Raw genomic sequence first — 18,045 nt, 5'->3', positions numbered from 1 at the left:
TGTACCTTTTGTTTGGAGCACGGAGTGCCAGGAGGCCTTTGAGACTTTGAAGGCTAAGTTGACTACAGCGCCAGTTTTAACCATTCCTAGCAGTGATAAGACCTTCGTAGTCTATACAGATGCGTCGTTAGCGGGTCTAGGAGGTGTTTTGATGCAGACCCAGAGGGTAGTAGCATATATTTCGCGTCAGTTGAGAACGCATGAACAAAACTATCCCACACATGACTTGGAGCTAGCAGCAGTGGTCTTCGCATTGAAGACATGGAGACACTACCTGTACGGGGTACAGTTTGAACTATTCACAAATCATCAGAGCTTGAAGTACATCTTCTCTCAGAAGGAACTAAATCAGAGACAGCGACGATGGGTTGAGTTCATTAAGGATTATGAGTTTGCGATTCAGTATCACCCGGGGAAGGCGAATGTCGTAGCAGACGCATTACGTAGGAAGCGTCGTCACAGGATTGCAGCTTTGAGATGTTCGTTTTATCGAGATCTCCACACACTTAGCCAGTTCGACTTTAGACCGGAGATTGGCAGAAGCAGCGTATTTTTGGGAGCTTTATCCGTACAGCCACCTTGGAGTGATAGAGTGGTCAGAACTCAGTTGGACGACTCTTGGATTCAAGCCCGAAAGGAGGAGATTTCCAAAGAGCCAAAGACTGATTGGACCATTGGAGCAGATGGAGGACTTCGGATGAAGGGCCGATTAGTAATGCCAGCTAATCCTCAGCTAAAGAAGGATTTATTCGATGAAGCACATCGTACCAGGTATACAGTGCATCCAGGTACAACGAAGATGTACAAGGATCTGAAGAAACATTTTTGGTGGAGCGACATGCGTAGAGAGATTGCAGAATATGTAGCTAAGTGCTTTACCTGCCAGCAAGTGAAGACAGAACATCAAAGATCGGCAGGAACCCTACAGCCTTTACCCATTCCGGAGTGGAAGTGGACAGATATTTCTATGGACTTCATTGTAGGATTGCCGAGATCGAAGAAGGGGAATGATTCAGTTTGGGTGGTAGTAGATCGGTTGACAAAGTCAGCATATTTCATACTAGTAAAGACAACATACACGGCAGAGACATATGCATGGATATTTATTCAGGAGATCGTGAGATTACATGTAGTCCCAGAGACGATTGTGTCAGATCGAGGCTCAGTTTTTACTTCACATTTTTGGAGAAGCTTCCAGAACTCTTTCGGCAGCAGATTATCTTATTCTAGTGTGTTTCACCCGTAGACGGATGGGCAGACGGAAATTCCAGAACTCTTTCGGCAGCAGATTATCTTATTCTAGTGTGTTTCACCCGCAGACAGATGGGCAGATGGAAAGAGTGAACCAAATATTGGAGGACATGTTGCGAGCATGTGTCATTGATTTTCAGGGTAACTGGGAGGACCACATCCCATTAATCGAATTCGCTTATGATAATAGCTACCAAGCGACTATTGGGATGGTACCGTATAAAACATTGTACGAGAGGCCTTGTAGATCACCTATTTGTTGGGCAGAACCAGAGGACAGCCTATTGCTTGGACCAGAGCTTGTGAGGCAAACTACAGAGAAGGTAGCAGTCATTCGAAAGCGCATCCTTGCAGCGCAGAGTCGTCAGAAGAGTTATGCAGATCATAGACGACGACCGTTAGAGTTCCAAGTTAGGGACTATGTGTTATTGAAAATATCACCAATGAAGGGAGTTCAGCATTTTGGCAGACGAGGAAAACTTGCCCCGAGGTATATTGGACCATTCCTGATTATTGAGCATATTAGAGCTGTTTCATATCGGCTAGACCTACCAGCATCCATGTCGAGCATACACGATGTTTTTCATGTTTCGATGCTTAAGAAGCACCTACGCGACGAGGAGGAGCAGCAAGTATTAGACGCACCAGAGATCGAGATTCAGGAGGATCTGACTACTATTGAAATTCCTATATGTATTCTTGCCAAGGAGGACAAGAAGTTGAGAAACAAGTTGATACCTTTAGTTAAAGTTCAGTGGAATCGGAGAGGAGCTGAGGAGGTTTCTTGGGAACGCGAAGAGGATATACGTCGCGACTATCCACACCTGTTTGAGCAGGTAAATTAAATTTAGTATGACTTGTTTGTGATTTATGGCTACCTGTATTGTAATGTTTATACTTAACGCTAAAATGATGGTATTAACACTTAACTCCTAAGTACTCGGAACATATGATATATATATGAGGGGTTCCTTGTTTGGATTTTTCGCTCGATGTACTTGTTCCATTTAGTTATGGGTTAAGTGGGGGTATTTGCATTTTAGACTGTTAAGTATAGACATTGAGGATGATTCTCGGGAGCGCGAAGATGTTATGCATCGCGACTACCTGCACCTATTGAGAAGGTGAATTGATTTATGTATGTAATTATTTGTATGGTTATATTTACATTTAACGCTAGAATGGAGGTATTGACACTTAACTTCTAATCATTCTGAACACATGGTATATATATATGGGGGATTCCTTATCTGGTCCCTCAATGTGCTTTTCTAGCATTATTAATCTCTAAGATACGAATGCGGAATTTTGGGGACGAAATTCTTTTAAGGGGGGAAGAATGTAAAACCCCGTAATTTTGAATGATTATGAAATATAATAATAAAAATAGTATATTATGATAAATAACATTTATTGATATTTTAGTATGTTAGGAATTGATTTGAGATCAATTCGGTACATATATATGAATATATGAGTGCAAATGCACAAAACATGCACGAGAAAAATCTGGGGAAAATGACTAGTTAAGAGTTTATAGATTTTACACAATGATATACTTAGAGTCTGGAAAAACTCAAAATACCAAAGTTATAGGTCTTTTCAATATATTTCCAACAAATCTTAGATCACCTTATTCTGAGATTGGACGTGAATGTTATGATCAAAATACCGAAGGTCATTTTCCTAGTCAGATTAGGATTCCTGGTTCGGGTCAAACGGGTTTAGTTCGGGTTTGCATAAATATAAACATGTGTTTTTATGAAAATTAACATCCTTACATCAGAGTTTCAAACTCTAGCAGCCCCTCTTCCTCTCTCTGAATCCTTAACCCTAAAGTTAAGAATTTTGAGAGCTTTGTGAAGCAAATATCGACACGAGGGCGAGATCATCGACGTGTAACGAGGGAGAACGGGTGGTTTGTGCTCATGGATTGCTTGCTGTTTATTTCAGAGGCTTGCATATGAGATTAAGGCAGGATTATCTTCATCCAAACCTATCCCCATAGTTAAATAACTAGTGTAGATGATTAATATGATGTTGAATATGTGTTTTCATGCTTTAATCTTAATATGATGTGATAAAAGTTAAATTTTTGATGTTAAAATATAAACCAATGCTAGATTAGTAATTTTTTTCTTGTTGTTTATGATAGTATCATGATCATAATCATTAGGGTTTTTCATAATTTCATTTATATATGAGAAATTTAAGAGATGTACTAAATAAATATTTTCTGCAGAAAACTATAGCAATTATATCATGTATAACTGAGATTTCAAAATAGAAAATAAACTCCAAATTTAACCAAACTAGTACCAAATAAAAGATATATGTATCTAGTTTCTAAAACAGAAGACTAATCTTAAAAATCATTTGTATAGAGAAAGATATGATCTTTTTACTAACAACATGTCCTGTAGAAAAACGGCTGCACATATATAATGTTTAACTAGAGATTTGGGATAACAAATGAACTCCAAACTGAACTAAACTTATGTCATTTGAAAGATGTGTGAATCTAGTTTTCAAAACAGAAAACCATTTATAAAAATCGTTTTCCTAGAGAAAAATATGCTTGTTTTACTAACAGATATCATGTCTGTTTTTCCTGCTCGTTTTGTGGAGTTGTGTTGCGTCGTTTTGAGGTGCGTTCGCGAAGTTTTGAGCCGCTTGATGTTATACGTATAGTCATGAATATGTTATGTTATACATTTAAGAATCCCAAGGGGATTATGATAAATTTTGATTTGATCGTATTTGAATTAGATATAGTTCATATACATGTTGGATGTCGTTGATGAGCACAGCTTAGTACTATATGGGATAGTGCGTCGACACACCAGATATACACGGTTTATACATGAGGTAACTATCATTGATGAGCATAGCTCAATATTATATGAGATAGTGCATCGACATGCCAGAGGTACAAAGATTTATATGAGGTGGATATCGTTAATGAGCTCAGTTCAATACTACATGAGGTAGTGTGTCGATATTCCACATGTACAGGCCATTGAGTCAGATTTTAGGAGGCTTGATCTAGCCGTCCATCCCGCACTAGGGTGCGATGAGGCTCGTGAGCCGTATTTCTAGGATGCCTATTTGATAGTCCGTCACGTACTCATGTTATGTACTGAGATCGCGATGAGGCTAATGAGCCGTGTACACAGTTCAGGATACCTATAGGGTAGTCCGTCGTACTGAGACAATTACTTGATAGCCTAAGTATGGCAGATGCCGATTATGAATACGACCTATCATTGAACTATATAACTGAGATACGTTACTTTTGAAAGTATACAAAATTATGTGTTGGTATTTTATTCTATCTCTCCAGTGATTGTGGAAGATATTATAAATACGATGTGTTGATATCTTATTTCTTTACTGTCTTTTTTTTTCTTAGTTGGGATCAATGATTAGAGATTCACAATTTGAGACTTATGGTATATACATGAGGGTTTCCTTGTTTGGATTATTTCGCTCGACGTACCAGTCTCGTGTTATAGATCTCTAATTATTGGTTTTATTAGATGGTTTATTCTTATTTCGGTATTAATGTTTAGATGTTTACGATTCGGGACATATGGTATATACATGAGGGTTTCCTTGTTTGGATTATTTCGCTCGACGTACTACGTCTCATTTTGTAGGTGTCTGAATATTAATTTCGCTAGATACAGGGAAAATGATATAGGTAGACTATGCTTAATAGATAGAGCCTCCACTCCATCCTAGCAGCCCTTCCCCCGGGGGCGGATGGGGGTAATCTTGTTGTAGCGTTCTGACGCTCTTGTTGTTGTTTTTTTTTCTTTTAAAAATACCCTTTCAGGTAGCTCGGAGTTCCGGAGAGCCGCATGATGATGGAGTTCTTGCATAGTCGCCGTCCCGAGAGATTTATTAGAGGCTCTACTGTAGTTTTAAATTTTATTCAGACTTAGAGTTTAGTTTCATTTTGTAAAGGCAATGTGCCTTAGTTCGACTTTCCGTTTTGATTCATGTTGAGACATCGTATGTTATTTCAGACTCCATATGTATTTCAGTTTATTTTCAGTTGAGACATGACCTTTATTTATGAGATATCATCCTCTTTATCATGTCTATTATTATTGTTCTACTTCTTTGCCTGTTTTGTACCTACGCTTTTATTTGATCCAACTAGAGGATATTACTGTGATTGGTGAAACTTGTTGTTACACAGTGTGGGTGCATGGCAGGTTTGACATCTCTGGGTTCACCTTGGACTGCAGCCATGTGTGAAAACAGGGGCGTCACACATTACCCATGTGAATGTAGTCCCACATTTGAATGAGTGGAGGGAGATGTAACATATTACTACCAAGCATAACTTTTTGTGCTTGATAACAAGCATACCCATATTTCTCTCTCTCTCTCTCTCTCTCTCTCTCTCTCAATAATATATATTATATTATATATATATAGTATTATTAGTATACTAATTATGGATATATATATATATATATGCGCTTTAACTTCTTTACATTATATATATATTGAGAAAGATATGGGTATACTTTGGCTACCAAGGATCCTTAGTAGGTGATGTGACACATCTTGTCATACATCCACACCTGAAGATGGGAGCACTCACCATTTCAAGGTGTGATGTTGGATGTGAGCAAGGATGGTGTCCACAATCATACCAAGATCCTTGGCCCAAGTCATACCCATATTCCCTCTCTTCTCATCTCTCTCTCTCTCTTCGATATATCATAATTAAGTATAACTATATATATATTAAACGTAGTATATATAAGCTATTAATTGAAGATATATATAAATATATATATATGATAGTATATAGTAATATATAGAGCAAACTTCCTTATCAACTTAAGTTGATGGTTCCCAAAGTTTCTAGCCACACATATATTAACTATAAAACACCTTTTTATTTATAATACGATGGATCCTAGGCATATGAGCTGGGCTTTAAAAAATCTTGGTGGACATACTATTTACTATCCACTTAAGTAATAATAATTTTAGGATATATAGAATATATATATGAATATAATTATAGAAGTTATATATATAGTATATATATTGAGGTGTATTAGAATCGCAAGCCGCAGCACCACTTGGTATTTGGCCTACGCAATCGCCTCACTGCTCCTTGAACTGTGCAGTATTGCATCAAAAAGCCTCGTTGCGATCCAATTCCCTTTTGGACCTTTGGACTGAATAAGTGTTGTTTCTCTCTCTCTCTTTCTCTCTAATACTAACACCTTCCATACTATATATAAAAGAAAAGCCACTTTTTTTTGTTTAAGTATCATTTTTTTCAGAAATACTAAAAGTTCCGTCACATTTCAAAATTATAAAAGAAACACTTTCACAGTCGTAAAAGACAACTAAAATGCCCAACACTTGAGAATCAACACAAATGCTACCATTTTCACAAAAGCCATTTCAAAATGCCATCATATTTTTTTGTTATGCACGCATCACGTGCCCCAGAATACTAGTATATAATAATAAAACAAGGAGCCAGAGAAAGAAACTCGGAGAGGGGGAAAACTCATACTTTTCTTTATTATAAAAATTTATTAATAATCAATAGCATATATAATTCTCAAATCAGAATTATGCTCTGCCTAGATTAAACAGTATCTCAAATCGAATTAATCCTGATTTTGTTCAACTTTCCCCCATTTTATATAAAGAATTTAAGGAGGCGTTCCTTATCACAGATAGTGTTCATGCCTTAAATGTCCTCCCACGCATTTCTTTAAGTTCCTTACGCGTTCAGAATATTTGTTCACCAGCACAGATGCAAATCCCATTAATTGCAACTACTTAGCAAAGAAAAACTAATACAAAGTGGATAACAATTTTAGCTTCGTGGACACAAAATTAGCAACAATACCTCACACTTCAGAACATAATTCTCTGTCATAGCAACATATGCTTAAAGAATCCCAAACCATTCTCTTCAGTTCAGTTTTATACGAAGATACATAGATAGATGCGCCTAGCTCATGTGTAGGATTGGAAGAGAGGCACGGCAGTCTTGGAGTCCAGGCCGAATTTCCCGGCGTAAAAAGTCTCATTCCAGCAGGATCTGAGGCTGTGGATTTTCCATCACGCGGAGCAACGAGATCATAAGGTGAATCCTCACCAAACTCAGTTGGCAACGACTTCCAGTGCAAAGATGGCTGCCAGTCAGCTCCTTTCAGCACCTTCAGCATCTCCTCCACAACGATGTTGCTCCCTTCAGAGGAAAAATGTACCCCATCACTGAAATGGAACCTTTTGTCATTGCACAGATCGAGAAAAAACAAGGGATATTGATGGACATACAGGATGCAAGTAATCAACAAGAAACACAATGCAGAATGGTTTCATCATTTTTTTAACAAGAATATTAAGCACTCTTGTCAGATTGGGAATTTTTAGAATTCTTGCACACAGACTCACGTAAAGCAAGAAGTAGCCCAGTCCTCCCTCTTCTGTATTGCAGTCCATAGGTCAATAGCCTTCACGCCCATCTCCTCGCATAGTTCTATACATGCTTCTGAATATTGACGGCAGATCTCATTTGTTCTGACCAACGGACTCAGCGCATCACTAAATCGAAATGCATAAGAGATGTAATTAGGACTAGAATATCAAGACTACAACCACGATAGCGTAATTGAAGCACCTTGTTCGCTCGCGAAGCATTTCCTCATTGACCGGAGGGCAGCTAAGAAAAATAATACGCGTTCTTTCTGAGAGGCTCTGAAAATTAAGTAATGGTGATCCATCAAAATGCACAACAAAGCACCTCCAATAAATGTATGCTTTCTATGACCATTGCTAAGTGATACCTTCAGATGATTCGCGATCTTTCTCAAGTTCTCAATGTATTCAGGAAGTGGAACATGAGGGCCTAGGCCAGATGGGTGAGCTCCCATTGAATCGTTACCACCAAAATAAACTACCACAAGAGAAGGTTGGACCGGTGCATCCTAGACAACATTCATGAAAGTAAGTTAACTAAGATAGGTATCCACTTGAAACATGATCTTCTTAGCAAAGCTTCAACAAATGAGAGCCCCGACATGAAAGCAGGGCCTAGGCTAACCTAGGGGCGCATAACGACGAACATGCTTGAATTTTAAATTTAATATAGTCAAGATTTGAGTGTGAATTATCTGTCAGATTCAAATATAAGTTTGGTTAGCTAGCGTTTTTTTTAGTTTATGTTTGTTTTCTTTTCAATTAGTTATTTCTTCCCCCAATTGATTAATTTTTTATTTTTATTTTTTTGTTAGCTAGATCTTTTAGATTAGGATTAGGTCTTATCTAATGTTTTGTATTTAAACCCCTACTTATGTTTTGTATTTTAACCCAGGGGCACATAACTAAGAACGTGCTTGAATTTTAAATTTAATTTAGTCAAGATTTGAGTGTGAATTATCTGTCAGATTCAAATATAAGTTTGGTTAATTAGCGATTTTTAGTTTATGTTTGTTTCTTTTTCCCCTCATTAGTTATGTCTTCCACCAATTAATTAATTAATTTTTTATATTTATTTTTTTGTTAGCTAGATCTTTTAGATTAGGATTAGGTCTTATCTAATGTTTTGTATTTAAACCCCTAATTATGTATTAAGTTATGTGAGTTGTAATCAATTCTTCATGAGTATGGAAGTAAAATTTGCTTCTTTGGAGACTATCAGTTATATCTTCCCACACATTTTTCCTTTGGAGATTTATTGTAGTTCCCTTCCTCTAATAGCCCACAATAACTATGATCTTCACTCCTCTAAAGGCATTCTCTCATGTAATTTTGCATATTTCCGAACCATCACAATCGATTTTCTGCATCTATTAACTTCTGTAGATTTACCAGTTTCTCATCCATCTTCTAGGGTATTACCGATTGTTCATTTCAGCAAATGAAATGTCTTGTCTCTTAATAGTTAACATTCATACTCCATAAGCATGGTTGGGTAAACAATGGGGTTTAAGATCTTCCATTAGATCATTTTTACGATGATAGCGATTGCTTGATCCAGAACAAAGAGATCGCTTCAAGGCAACTACTATCAATCAACTTCCACGGTTCCACCATACCCTCATTTCTTCATATGTTTGACGCAGTTACATTTCATAAATCCTACTATTCATATAACAGTTTCTAAACTGCTTATATTCCTAAAGGCTCTCGGCCATTTTACTTCAAAATTTTTGTGTCACATCAACAAATGGCATGCATCATCAGGCTTCATCTTGAATATGATATGAAATTATCCATAACAAAAAAAAGTGGTAACAGAATTATGCCAAAAAAATGTTTATTTTGAAAAAGTAGGTTTATTACTAGAGTTATTATTTACCAAGGGTTGCATCTACTGATAATTGTATCCGTTGGAATTTAAATAAACATATCTTTTCACATAAAAAGATGCACACTAAGTCCTTTCAACTTCTATTAGGAAGTGATATGGTTAAAGATGATTAGAACTCATTCCAAAGGATATAAAACAAGGAAAAACAATGTATAGTTATATCATAAAGCATTATAGATTCATTTGAAAATGCATCATTATTGTTTGAAAAATCCAAAGTTACTGTTTGCAATTCATTAATCAGAAAACCTCTTGTTTTTTCATCTGATTCCCAAAATACAGTTTAAAACTATAGTTATGTACCGGGTAAGGGCTGAAACGAAACCGATCTATGTTCAATGAGTTTCAAGAAGTGTATATGAAGAATATAATCTACATCCCAAAAGTGTATGACAAGCGATTTAATTTAAATCATGTATTATATAATTGAGTATGCATTTGCATAAGTGTATGCATATATCCAAGAAAGTGTCGGCCTCTGGTATGGGTACGAAACGGGTACCGCTTCATGATAGTAAGTACCCATGCTACTAACTACTGCTTAAACTGATCTCTCTATCCAGTGTACTGAATTGAAGGATGTTTGTTATATTCTCGCATCATACAAGTTAATGTGTTTTCATGCTTTATATTGTGTTCTTTTACCTTTGCTTAAGTAAATAGATAGTGGATGTAAAGAGAAGCTAAATCCTTTCTCGCAGTCATCTACTAAGTACATAAATGGTTATGATATATTAGTAATAATTTCACAATTTTGGATAGTTGGGAGGATCCACATCCTTTTACAAAGTTAAGTTGATCTTATCATGAACTCCCTTGAAAAATATGTTCAGGAAAAGGGGTAGGTCTATGGAATTCAAATTTGAAGCGTTGATAAACAGTATATTTTCTGTCGTGATACTATGTTTTTATTCTCTTATATAATTATTGACTCTTATGCTTTCTGGCAGTTACCCTCTTTTATGTAGAATAGAATTTTATGTGGAAGCATGCACTATTTTACTTGCTAACAGCAAATAACTCAGTGGAACATTTCAAGTAATAGCAAATGAATATCTCTGGAAATGGCGCAACTTGGACATGGGTGATTACGTGCTCGATGTTTCCAGTGTACGCAAAACATATGATGTCACAAACATGATCTTCAAAGGTAAATATGTAATTTCAACAATAACAGTAGGCCATGCTTCGTACGGTTTAAATACTAGTAACGTCCCAGAAGTGTATGACGAGCGGTTTAATTTAAATCATGTATTATATAATTGAGTACGCATTTGAATAAGTGTATGCATATATCCAAGTAAGTGTCGGTCTCTGGTATGGGTACAAAACGGGTGCTGCTTCATGACAGAAGTACCCATGCTACTAACTTCTGCTTAAACTGATCTCTTTATGAAGAAACCGTGAAGAAGTTTGGTGAAGAACATGTGTTAGGATCCGCAGGAGTCGGTTTGGGAGCTACGCGGTAAACAGCGACGCAAGGCCGGTCGACCGCGAACGTGCACAGACCCTAGGAGGAGTCTGGATTTGGCGCGGTCGACCGCTTTGGTCGACCGCCAGACCCTATAGGAGTTTCCAGGTTCTGTTTGTTGGTCGCGATCGACCGTGGCGGTCGACCGCGTAACAGGTCAGGCCCAGTTTGAGTTTCCTGGCCTGATTTGGATTTTGGTGTTTGTATAAATACTAATATACGTTCTAGGATTTCAAAAGGTTAGAGTTTGGGATATTTAGAGCACAGAAAAGAGGTATTTTCTGAGCTATTTGTTTAGGGTTTATTTGAAAAGATTAAGAGCTTTGTGGTGAGATTAATTTGTTTATTCGAGTGATTTGTAATCTCAATTTGTATTCTTATTCTCTATTAGTAAAAAAACTCATCCCCTTCTTGCCCCGTGGACGTAGGCAATTGCCGAACCACGTTAAAACTGGTGTTTGGTATTTGTGCATTGATTTTGGTTGGATTTTGCCTTCTTTGATCGGCGGTTGGTTTGGTTCCTCGACACGGGTTTTTCCCAACAATTGGTATCAGAGCTCGGGCTACGCTTAGGCTATTTAAAAGAGTAGATCAATTTGGAAGCTCGTCTAGAATTTTAGTTGGTAATAAAGGTGGGATCTTTTTGGTAAAGACTCTTATCTTTTTTAAGTTTGGATCTATTTCTTGTTCGTTTCCGCAATTGTTTGTTGGTGTGTTGAGAATTATGGCCGGGAAAAAAGGTGTTGAGGGTGGTTCTTCAGACGTGAAGACTGTCCAAAGTTTGAATATCCACTCGATGAAGATTAACGTGGAGAAGTTCAATGGCACTAACAATTTTAGACTTTGGCGATGCGAAGTCTTAGATGCGCTCAATGCACAGAATTTGGAAGATACGTTAGAGTTGGACGGGAAATCAGACAACATTGATGAGAAGGTTTGGAAGAAAATAAATAGAACGACGTGTGGTGTGATTAGGTCTTGTCTCACTCAAGATCTAAAATATGATGTGATGAATAAGACTTCGACGAAGAAGATTTAGGAGGTCCTAGAGAGCAAGTACTTGACGAAGAGCATCAAAAATCGCTTGTATTTGAAGAGAAGGCTTTATCGCTTCTAATTGAAGAAAGAGACATCCATTGGTGATTACATGAACCACTATACGAAGCTTCTTGCAGATTTGACGAATGTAGATGTTATTGTTGAAGATGAGGACAAGACGTTGCTATTATCGAGTTCCTTGTCCGACGAGAAATATGAGACATTCGTTCTTACTCTTATTAATGGAAAGGCATCTCTTTTATATAGTGAGGTCACCGCTGTACTTGTGAATTACCAACTTAGGAAGAATGATAAGGAAACTTCTATTGAGCCGGTAGCAGGGGCATTAGTTGCAAGAGCAAAGAGTCCAAACCGAGGTAGAAGGTCGTAGTCTAGAAGGGCACATCTTGAAATTCGTAGGAATCAGTGTGTTTTTTGTAAAGAAGATAGACATTGAAAAGCTGAATGCCCAAAATTGAATGATCGAGCTGAGAAGAATAAGGGGAAAGCGATTGAAGCTTCAGAGGTGAATGTTGCCAAGGCTAGTGGCAATATTTCAGATTCAGATTCTTCGGGCTATTCGTGCCCAGCACTTTCGTCAGTTTGTGTTACTAACTCCACTGAGTGGATGTTTGATTCAGGTGCCTAATACCATATTTATCCTAGGAGGGATTAGTTCTCCAGCTTTCAGGAGTTGGAAAGAGAGGATGTTGTGCTCATGAGTAATAATCACAAATGTCCTATTGATGGTATCGGTACCGTTCGTATTCAGATAAGTGACGGGATGATTCGGGAGTTGGTTGAAGTAAGGTTCGTTCCTCAATTGAAGAAGAACATTATTTTACTTGGAGTTTTTGAGGCAGCAAGCTATAAGGTAACATTGGTGGATGCACGTTTGAAGGTTACATTTTGATTCATAATTGTGATGAAGGACGTCAGAAGAAGTAACTTGTACTATTTGCTTGGGAGCACGATGATTGATAGAACACTGACGACTTCATTGGATTTGGTTAGACTGTGGCGTTGTTTGACCCTGGGGTATTTGATTGGCGATGCCGTGCATAGGTTGTTGAGTTGACCTGCAAATGAAAATCCTTTGAGCATATTGGGATAAGCGAGAAGACCGTGGTGGAGTTTGGCACTTCTATCCATCGATCGAGGGGTCTTTTAGGAGGTGTTCAGTCATGCATTTGGGGGCCTTTCAAGAAGACATCATTGGGATGTAATCGTTTTTTGGTTGCTGTAATTGGGGATTGTACTAGAGATTTATGGTTCGCAACCAAGCCCCGTTGGTTTGAAGTCCTAGTAGTCCGTAACAGTTAGTAGAAGTGTGTTGGCAAAAAGGTTATCTGTCGTACTAGCTCGAGTATGGGTTTCTTCTTGTATTTGTGCCGAGCTCATGGTAGTTGAAGACACTTCATTGGAGAGGAGACATTGAGGCGACGATATAAGATGACAGATTTGATGAGCTGTTCCTTTTTGGAAGAGGATCGATGTTGGTTGTCGAGTATTGGACTTGGTATTCGGGCTTCGACACGTTTGGATCATCTTATACATAGATTGTTGACTGCTGTATTTAGTGATTTTGAATCTGGTGGAGCTGCTTCAAATTTTGGTTGGCGTCGGATATTTGATTACCTAGCATTTGGTCACGTCAAGAATGTGAAATTTAATCCGATTGCGCGTTTAGGATTCAGAGACTCGTTTGGCTATCATTTGGGAGCTTCTGATTTCTTTCTGAGCAGGTATGTCACATTGGACTCTCGGCAGGTGGAGAGTGTTGATCAGATCAGTTGGATATTACAGTAGGTGGAGGGTGATGCTACTTCACATTGGGTGGATATTACTCCACATACTCCAGGTCATTCTGTATTATTTGGGACTTTAGCTGAGGTGACACAGCATAGGGGTCATTCGGTTTCGGATGTAGATGACGTGTTGATTGTTTTGAGTGTAGCTGATAGGCGTAGTTTGGATTTGGCCCTTGGTTCACCTCAGGCAGAGGTGTTTGGATCGCTTCAGTTTGAGGTCATTGGAGGTGCTATCAGTCACAGATTTGGTGATGATGGTGGAGGGTTGCATGCTCTTCTATTGGATTAAGGGCCTTTGGAGGCCATTGGGTTAACCACGTGAAGGCTTGATTCCTTGGGCAAGAGGATACGTAGGTAGTCAATTTTGATGCAGCCGATTTGGTAAGAGACATCGACGTTTGGGTAAGTGTTCGCACTCCCGTTTGGGTCTCGACTTGTTGTGGATTGAGTCCGTTATCGTGAATAGTTTCACTTCGTACTGGACGCAACAAGTGAGGCATTTGGTTTGGTTAGTGTCGGTTCAGTTTTGAAAGAAATTTCACCGAGGTAGAGAATTGAAGAAACTGTGAAGAAGTTTGGTGAAGAACAAGTGTTGGGATCCGCAGGAGTCAGTTTGGGAGCTGTGCGGTTGACCGTGACGCAAGACCGGTCGACCGCGAACGTGCACAGACTCTGGGAGGAGTCTGGATTTGGCATGGTCGACCGCCTCGGTCGACCGCTAGACCCTGTAGGAGTTTCCAGGTTCTGTTTGTTGGTCGCGGTCGATCGTGACGGTCGACCGCGTAACAGGTCAGGCCCAGTTTGAGTTTCCTGTTCTGATTTGGATTTTGGTGTTTGTATAAATACCAATATACGTTTTAGGGTTTCAAAATGTTAGAGTTTAGGATATTTGGAGCACAGAAAAGAGGTATTTTCTGAGCTATTTGTTTAGGGTTTATTTGGAGAGATTAAGTGTGAATACACAAATCTGTCCAGATTCGAGTAGGGTACTTTGACTGACCATAACTCCCTCAATACTGCTTTTTTTCCTATGATTCAAAGCTTGGAGTATACTATACATGCACCTCTACAACTTTCATGTAGATTTTTGAGCTAAATAATGACTGCATCATACCCGAAAAGACCATGCAAAATTATATCTGCATGCAGAAAAACTGCAGCAATAAATGAGTTGGAAATTGAGCCAACTCCAACACATTGATGATGGTAACTGCATGTTTTACCCTTTAAAACAATAAATGAAGAAATTGAGCATCGAAGCAATGCCCTAGTTTTAATTGGTTAAGCAATTTTAGTTATTTGAGTTGATTAGAGCTTTGTGGTGAGATTAGTTTGTTCCTTCGAGTGATTTGTAATCTCAATTTGTACTCTTATTCTCTATTAGTGAAAAACCACATCCTCTTCTTGCCCCGTGGACGTAAGCAATTGCCGAACCACGTTAAAACTGGTGTTTGGTGTTTGTGCATTGATTTTGGTTGGATTTTGCTTTCTTTGATCGACGGTTGGTTTGGTTCCTCAACACGGGTTTTCCCCAACACTCTATACATTCATCAAGACATTATGAGATAAGGCATCTTGTAAACAGACCAGTGATGATAACTGTATTCCAAAGCATGAATTTGGTATTTATGTGTGGATTTACGTATGTCCCTCCATGAACACAAGGATGTATATGTATTATTGTATCATTGTATGTTATGATTATGTCTATAGGTGGGTCTAGACTAGTCCTATTATTGCGAAGATATTTATTATATTCTCATTCAATTACGGTTAGCCAGGTATCTAAATATATACATGTTCTCTATATACCACGGGCAATACTACATTTTCTTCTAAGTTGCACCAGAGTAAAGAGTATTTAGCATAGAAAAAAAACAACCTTGCACTCTCTTAAAATCAAGATAATTTTTGAAATCTAGATAGGAGTGTCTTGCATGGATAATATATTACTATGTACTATTTGGCAGAATAAACTCATCGAATTACTTGCTGACTGTAATCAATCATGTTTTCAGTAATCACTACTAAATAAAAGATGAATATAGGCTGAGAAATTATGTTTAAATGGAGTGATGGAAACAAGGTAGAGAATTGAAGCGTAAGATCTTGTTAAGCTTCCACTAATGAGTTAAGGTTAAATTTGAAAAAAATTATTATTGTGAAACCAATACACCATAAGTTTAGATTTTGGGACTGTTCAAATGAATCAAAAGTATCCAATAAAAAAATTAAAAAAGAAGTACATACCTTAGGAAAAATTTTGTCAATAACTTGAATGGCACGTCTTGAGTTCCAGCCAGCATATCCTCGCAACAAAATGTCAGCCTGTTAAAGTATCCATTAAGTGCTGGACTTCTGAAAAAACTTAAATGCTAAAACAGGAAGTTAAGATTAGAATGACAAATACATTGACAGAAACTCAAACCATGAAATTAAGAAAGAAAATATGATAAGATACAATTAAAAAAATATATAAACTTATTAGAACAAATTTACTCATTTTTCTTCTTTTTTTTATTTTAAAAAATTTTATTTTTATTTTTGTTTTTATTTTTTTCAGTTTGGAGTTTTACCTACCATATAATGTTGGATCTCTCTGTGTCCCCTAATATATTGGAATAACTTTTTTCTTGGACGCCACAATACTCAAACTTCTTTCTTTTTACCACTCTGTTTCTGTGAATGTAGATGATAGCCTGAAATTAATTTATTTGAAATTGTAAAATGCGCTAGCTTATTGGTTCAAGAAATTATTTCTTCTAGCTGTTGAAGGTCATGAAATGTTTTTAACAACTTTGGCAATTGACATGACAAGTGGTTACAAAGTGTAGAAAAGATGTATTTTTCGGTTCCAAGGTTGCACAATCCATCCTGTCAAAAATTGTCTGTTTTTATCTTTGTAATGAGTCATTTTGAATCTAATGAGAGATGTGGTCCTGTAGTTTTTAAAAGCTCAAGATGCTGAAGCATCTACTTATCTATATGCAGTACAGTGTACACATAAGAATATAGAAGATAATTACGAATTCGAACTTTTGTCAAAGCGATACTTTAAAACCCCAGTTTAAACATCCAACTTTGACAAAGACAACATACAGATTGGACTTAATAGTTAAGAAATTGGGTAGGAAGAAAATGGTCTAAAGCACTACTCACATGACACATACCTATTTATCGTCCCATATCAACATGTATCCTTAATAGAGTAAGGGCAGGTGATGGTATATGCAACTAAGGGTCAATTAACCAAAAAAAAAAAAAGCATAACAACAAGTTCACACAGTCGTACTAGTTCATACTGTTTTTATTCCTTACGAACCGTCCTATATTCAGGTTTATATTTTCTAGAAAATTCTGCAGAGCAGCGAGTCATTCATGTCAATTCTAATCTAACACTGCATATGTCTCACTAGTGACCATCGTAGCCCCCAGAAGGGAAGAGGGTGCAAGAGGCCTTTGAAAAAAGAAACAGGAGTTGTAAATGCCGTAGTATTACATTGCACCTAATAATGCTCCTGGCATTCGGGGTAAAAGTAAAAATGCGAAGATATTCAGATGCTTAACCACCTAATAGTCTGTCTAGAAGAAGTTATACTAGCAACTAGTAACAAACCAGATTTGTTATATCAATTATTTTCACTAAACTCTTGTTGCTTTGACTAACTTTCAAGATAGACCTTCATCACAACAACAACAACAAAAAAGGAGGACCATAATTTACGGTGCAAAAAAAAGAGTTTTGAGTTAGATCTTGTTCCGTCAACGTTATCCTATATACTAAGGGACACAAGGGTGAGAAGCTTTGATATCTGATAGCTAGCACCCCTATCAAAGCAAGTAGTTAAAACCAGCTTCTAAAATTCACACAATTTTAATTTGAGGCTTACAACACACGGTAAATAGTAGTACCTCCTGTCTTACCAACAGGATATCGCGCAACATCAGGCAAGGGAACAAAGAAAGGGTACCCTTGTCTAACTGAATTTTGAGGATCAGCTGAAGAGAGAGAGAGAGAGAGAGAGAGAGAGAGAGAGAGAGAGAGAGATAGAGAGAGAGAGAGAGAGAGAGAGAGAGAGAGAGAGAGAGAGAGAGAGAGAGATCTCTTT

The 18,045-nt window shown here is 37.6% G+C and overlaps 2 protein-coding genes across 2 annotated transcripts; one reads left to right on the top strand and one right to left on the bottom strand.

Annotated features, from left to right (window-relative positions):
* LOC109849546 lies at positions 1,695-2,096 on the top strand. The gene has a single exon (XM_020419389.1). It carries the CDS (start codon positions 1,695-1,697, stop codon positions 2,094-2,096), a length of 402 nt encoding a protein of 133 aa, XP_020274978.1.
* LOC109849539 (GDSL esterase/lipase CPRD49-like) lies at positions 7,149-17,937 on the bottom strand. The gene is made up of 6 exons (XM_020419385.1): positions 17,861-17,937; positions 16,187-16,264; positions 8,091-8,231; positions 7,925-8,001; positions 7,699-7,848; positions 7,149-7,518 (listed from the first exon to the last, which is right to left on the bottom strand). Exons 1-6 carry the CDS (start codon positions 17,879-17,881, stop codon positions 7,149-7,151), a joined length of 837 nt encoding a protein of 278 aa, XP_020274974.1. The 5' UTR covers positions 17,882-17,937.

This window comes from Asparagus officinalis, chromosome 7, assembly GCF_001876935.1.
Source record: "Asparagus officinalis chromosome 7, Aspof.V1, whole genome shotgun sequence".
NCBI classification, from domain to species: Eukaryota; Viridiplantae; Streptophyta; class Magnoliopsida; order Asparagales; family Asparagaceae; genus Asparagus; species Asparagus officinalis.
This window is presented reverse-complemented; position numbering and strand designations above follow the sequence as displayed.

What these genes read in the sequence shown, in the direction of transcription:
- LOC109849539 (XM_020419385.1), bottom strand. Translation starts at nt 17,881, where the DNA reads ATGTTGCGCGATATCCTGTTG. An exon ending in TTGACAAAATTTTTCCTAAG is followed by an intron (nt 8,232 to 16,186) that starts GTATGTACTTCT and finishes AATGTTGTCTAG; the next exon opens with GATGCACCGGTCCAACCTTC. An exon ending in TGGGCTACTTCTTGCTTTAC is followed by an intron (nt 7,519 to 7,698) that starts GTGAGTCTGTGT and finishes GTTCCATTTCAG; the next exon opens with TGATGGGGTACATTTTTCCT.
- LOC109849546 (XM_020419389.1), top strand. Translation starts at nt 1,695, where the DNA reads ATGAAGGGAGTTCAGCATTTTGGCAGACGAGGAAAACTTGCCCCGAGG.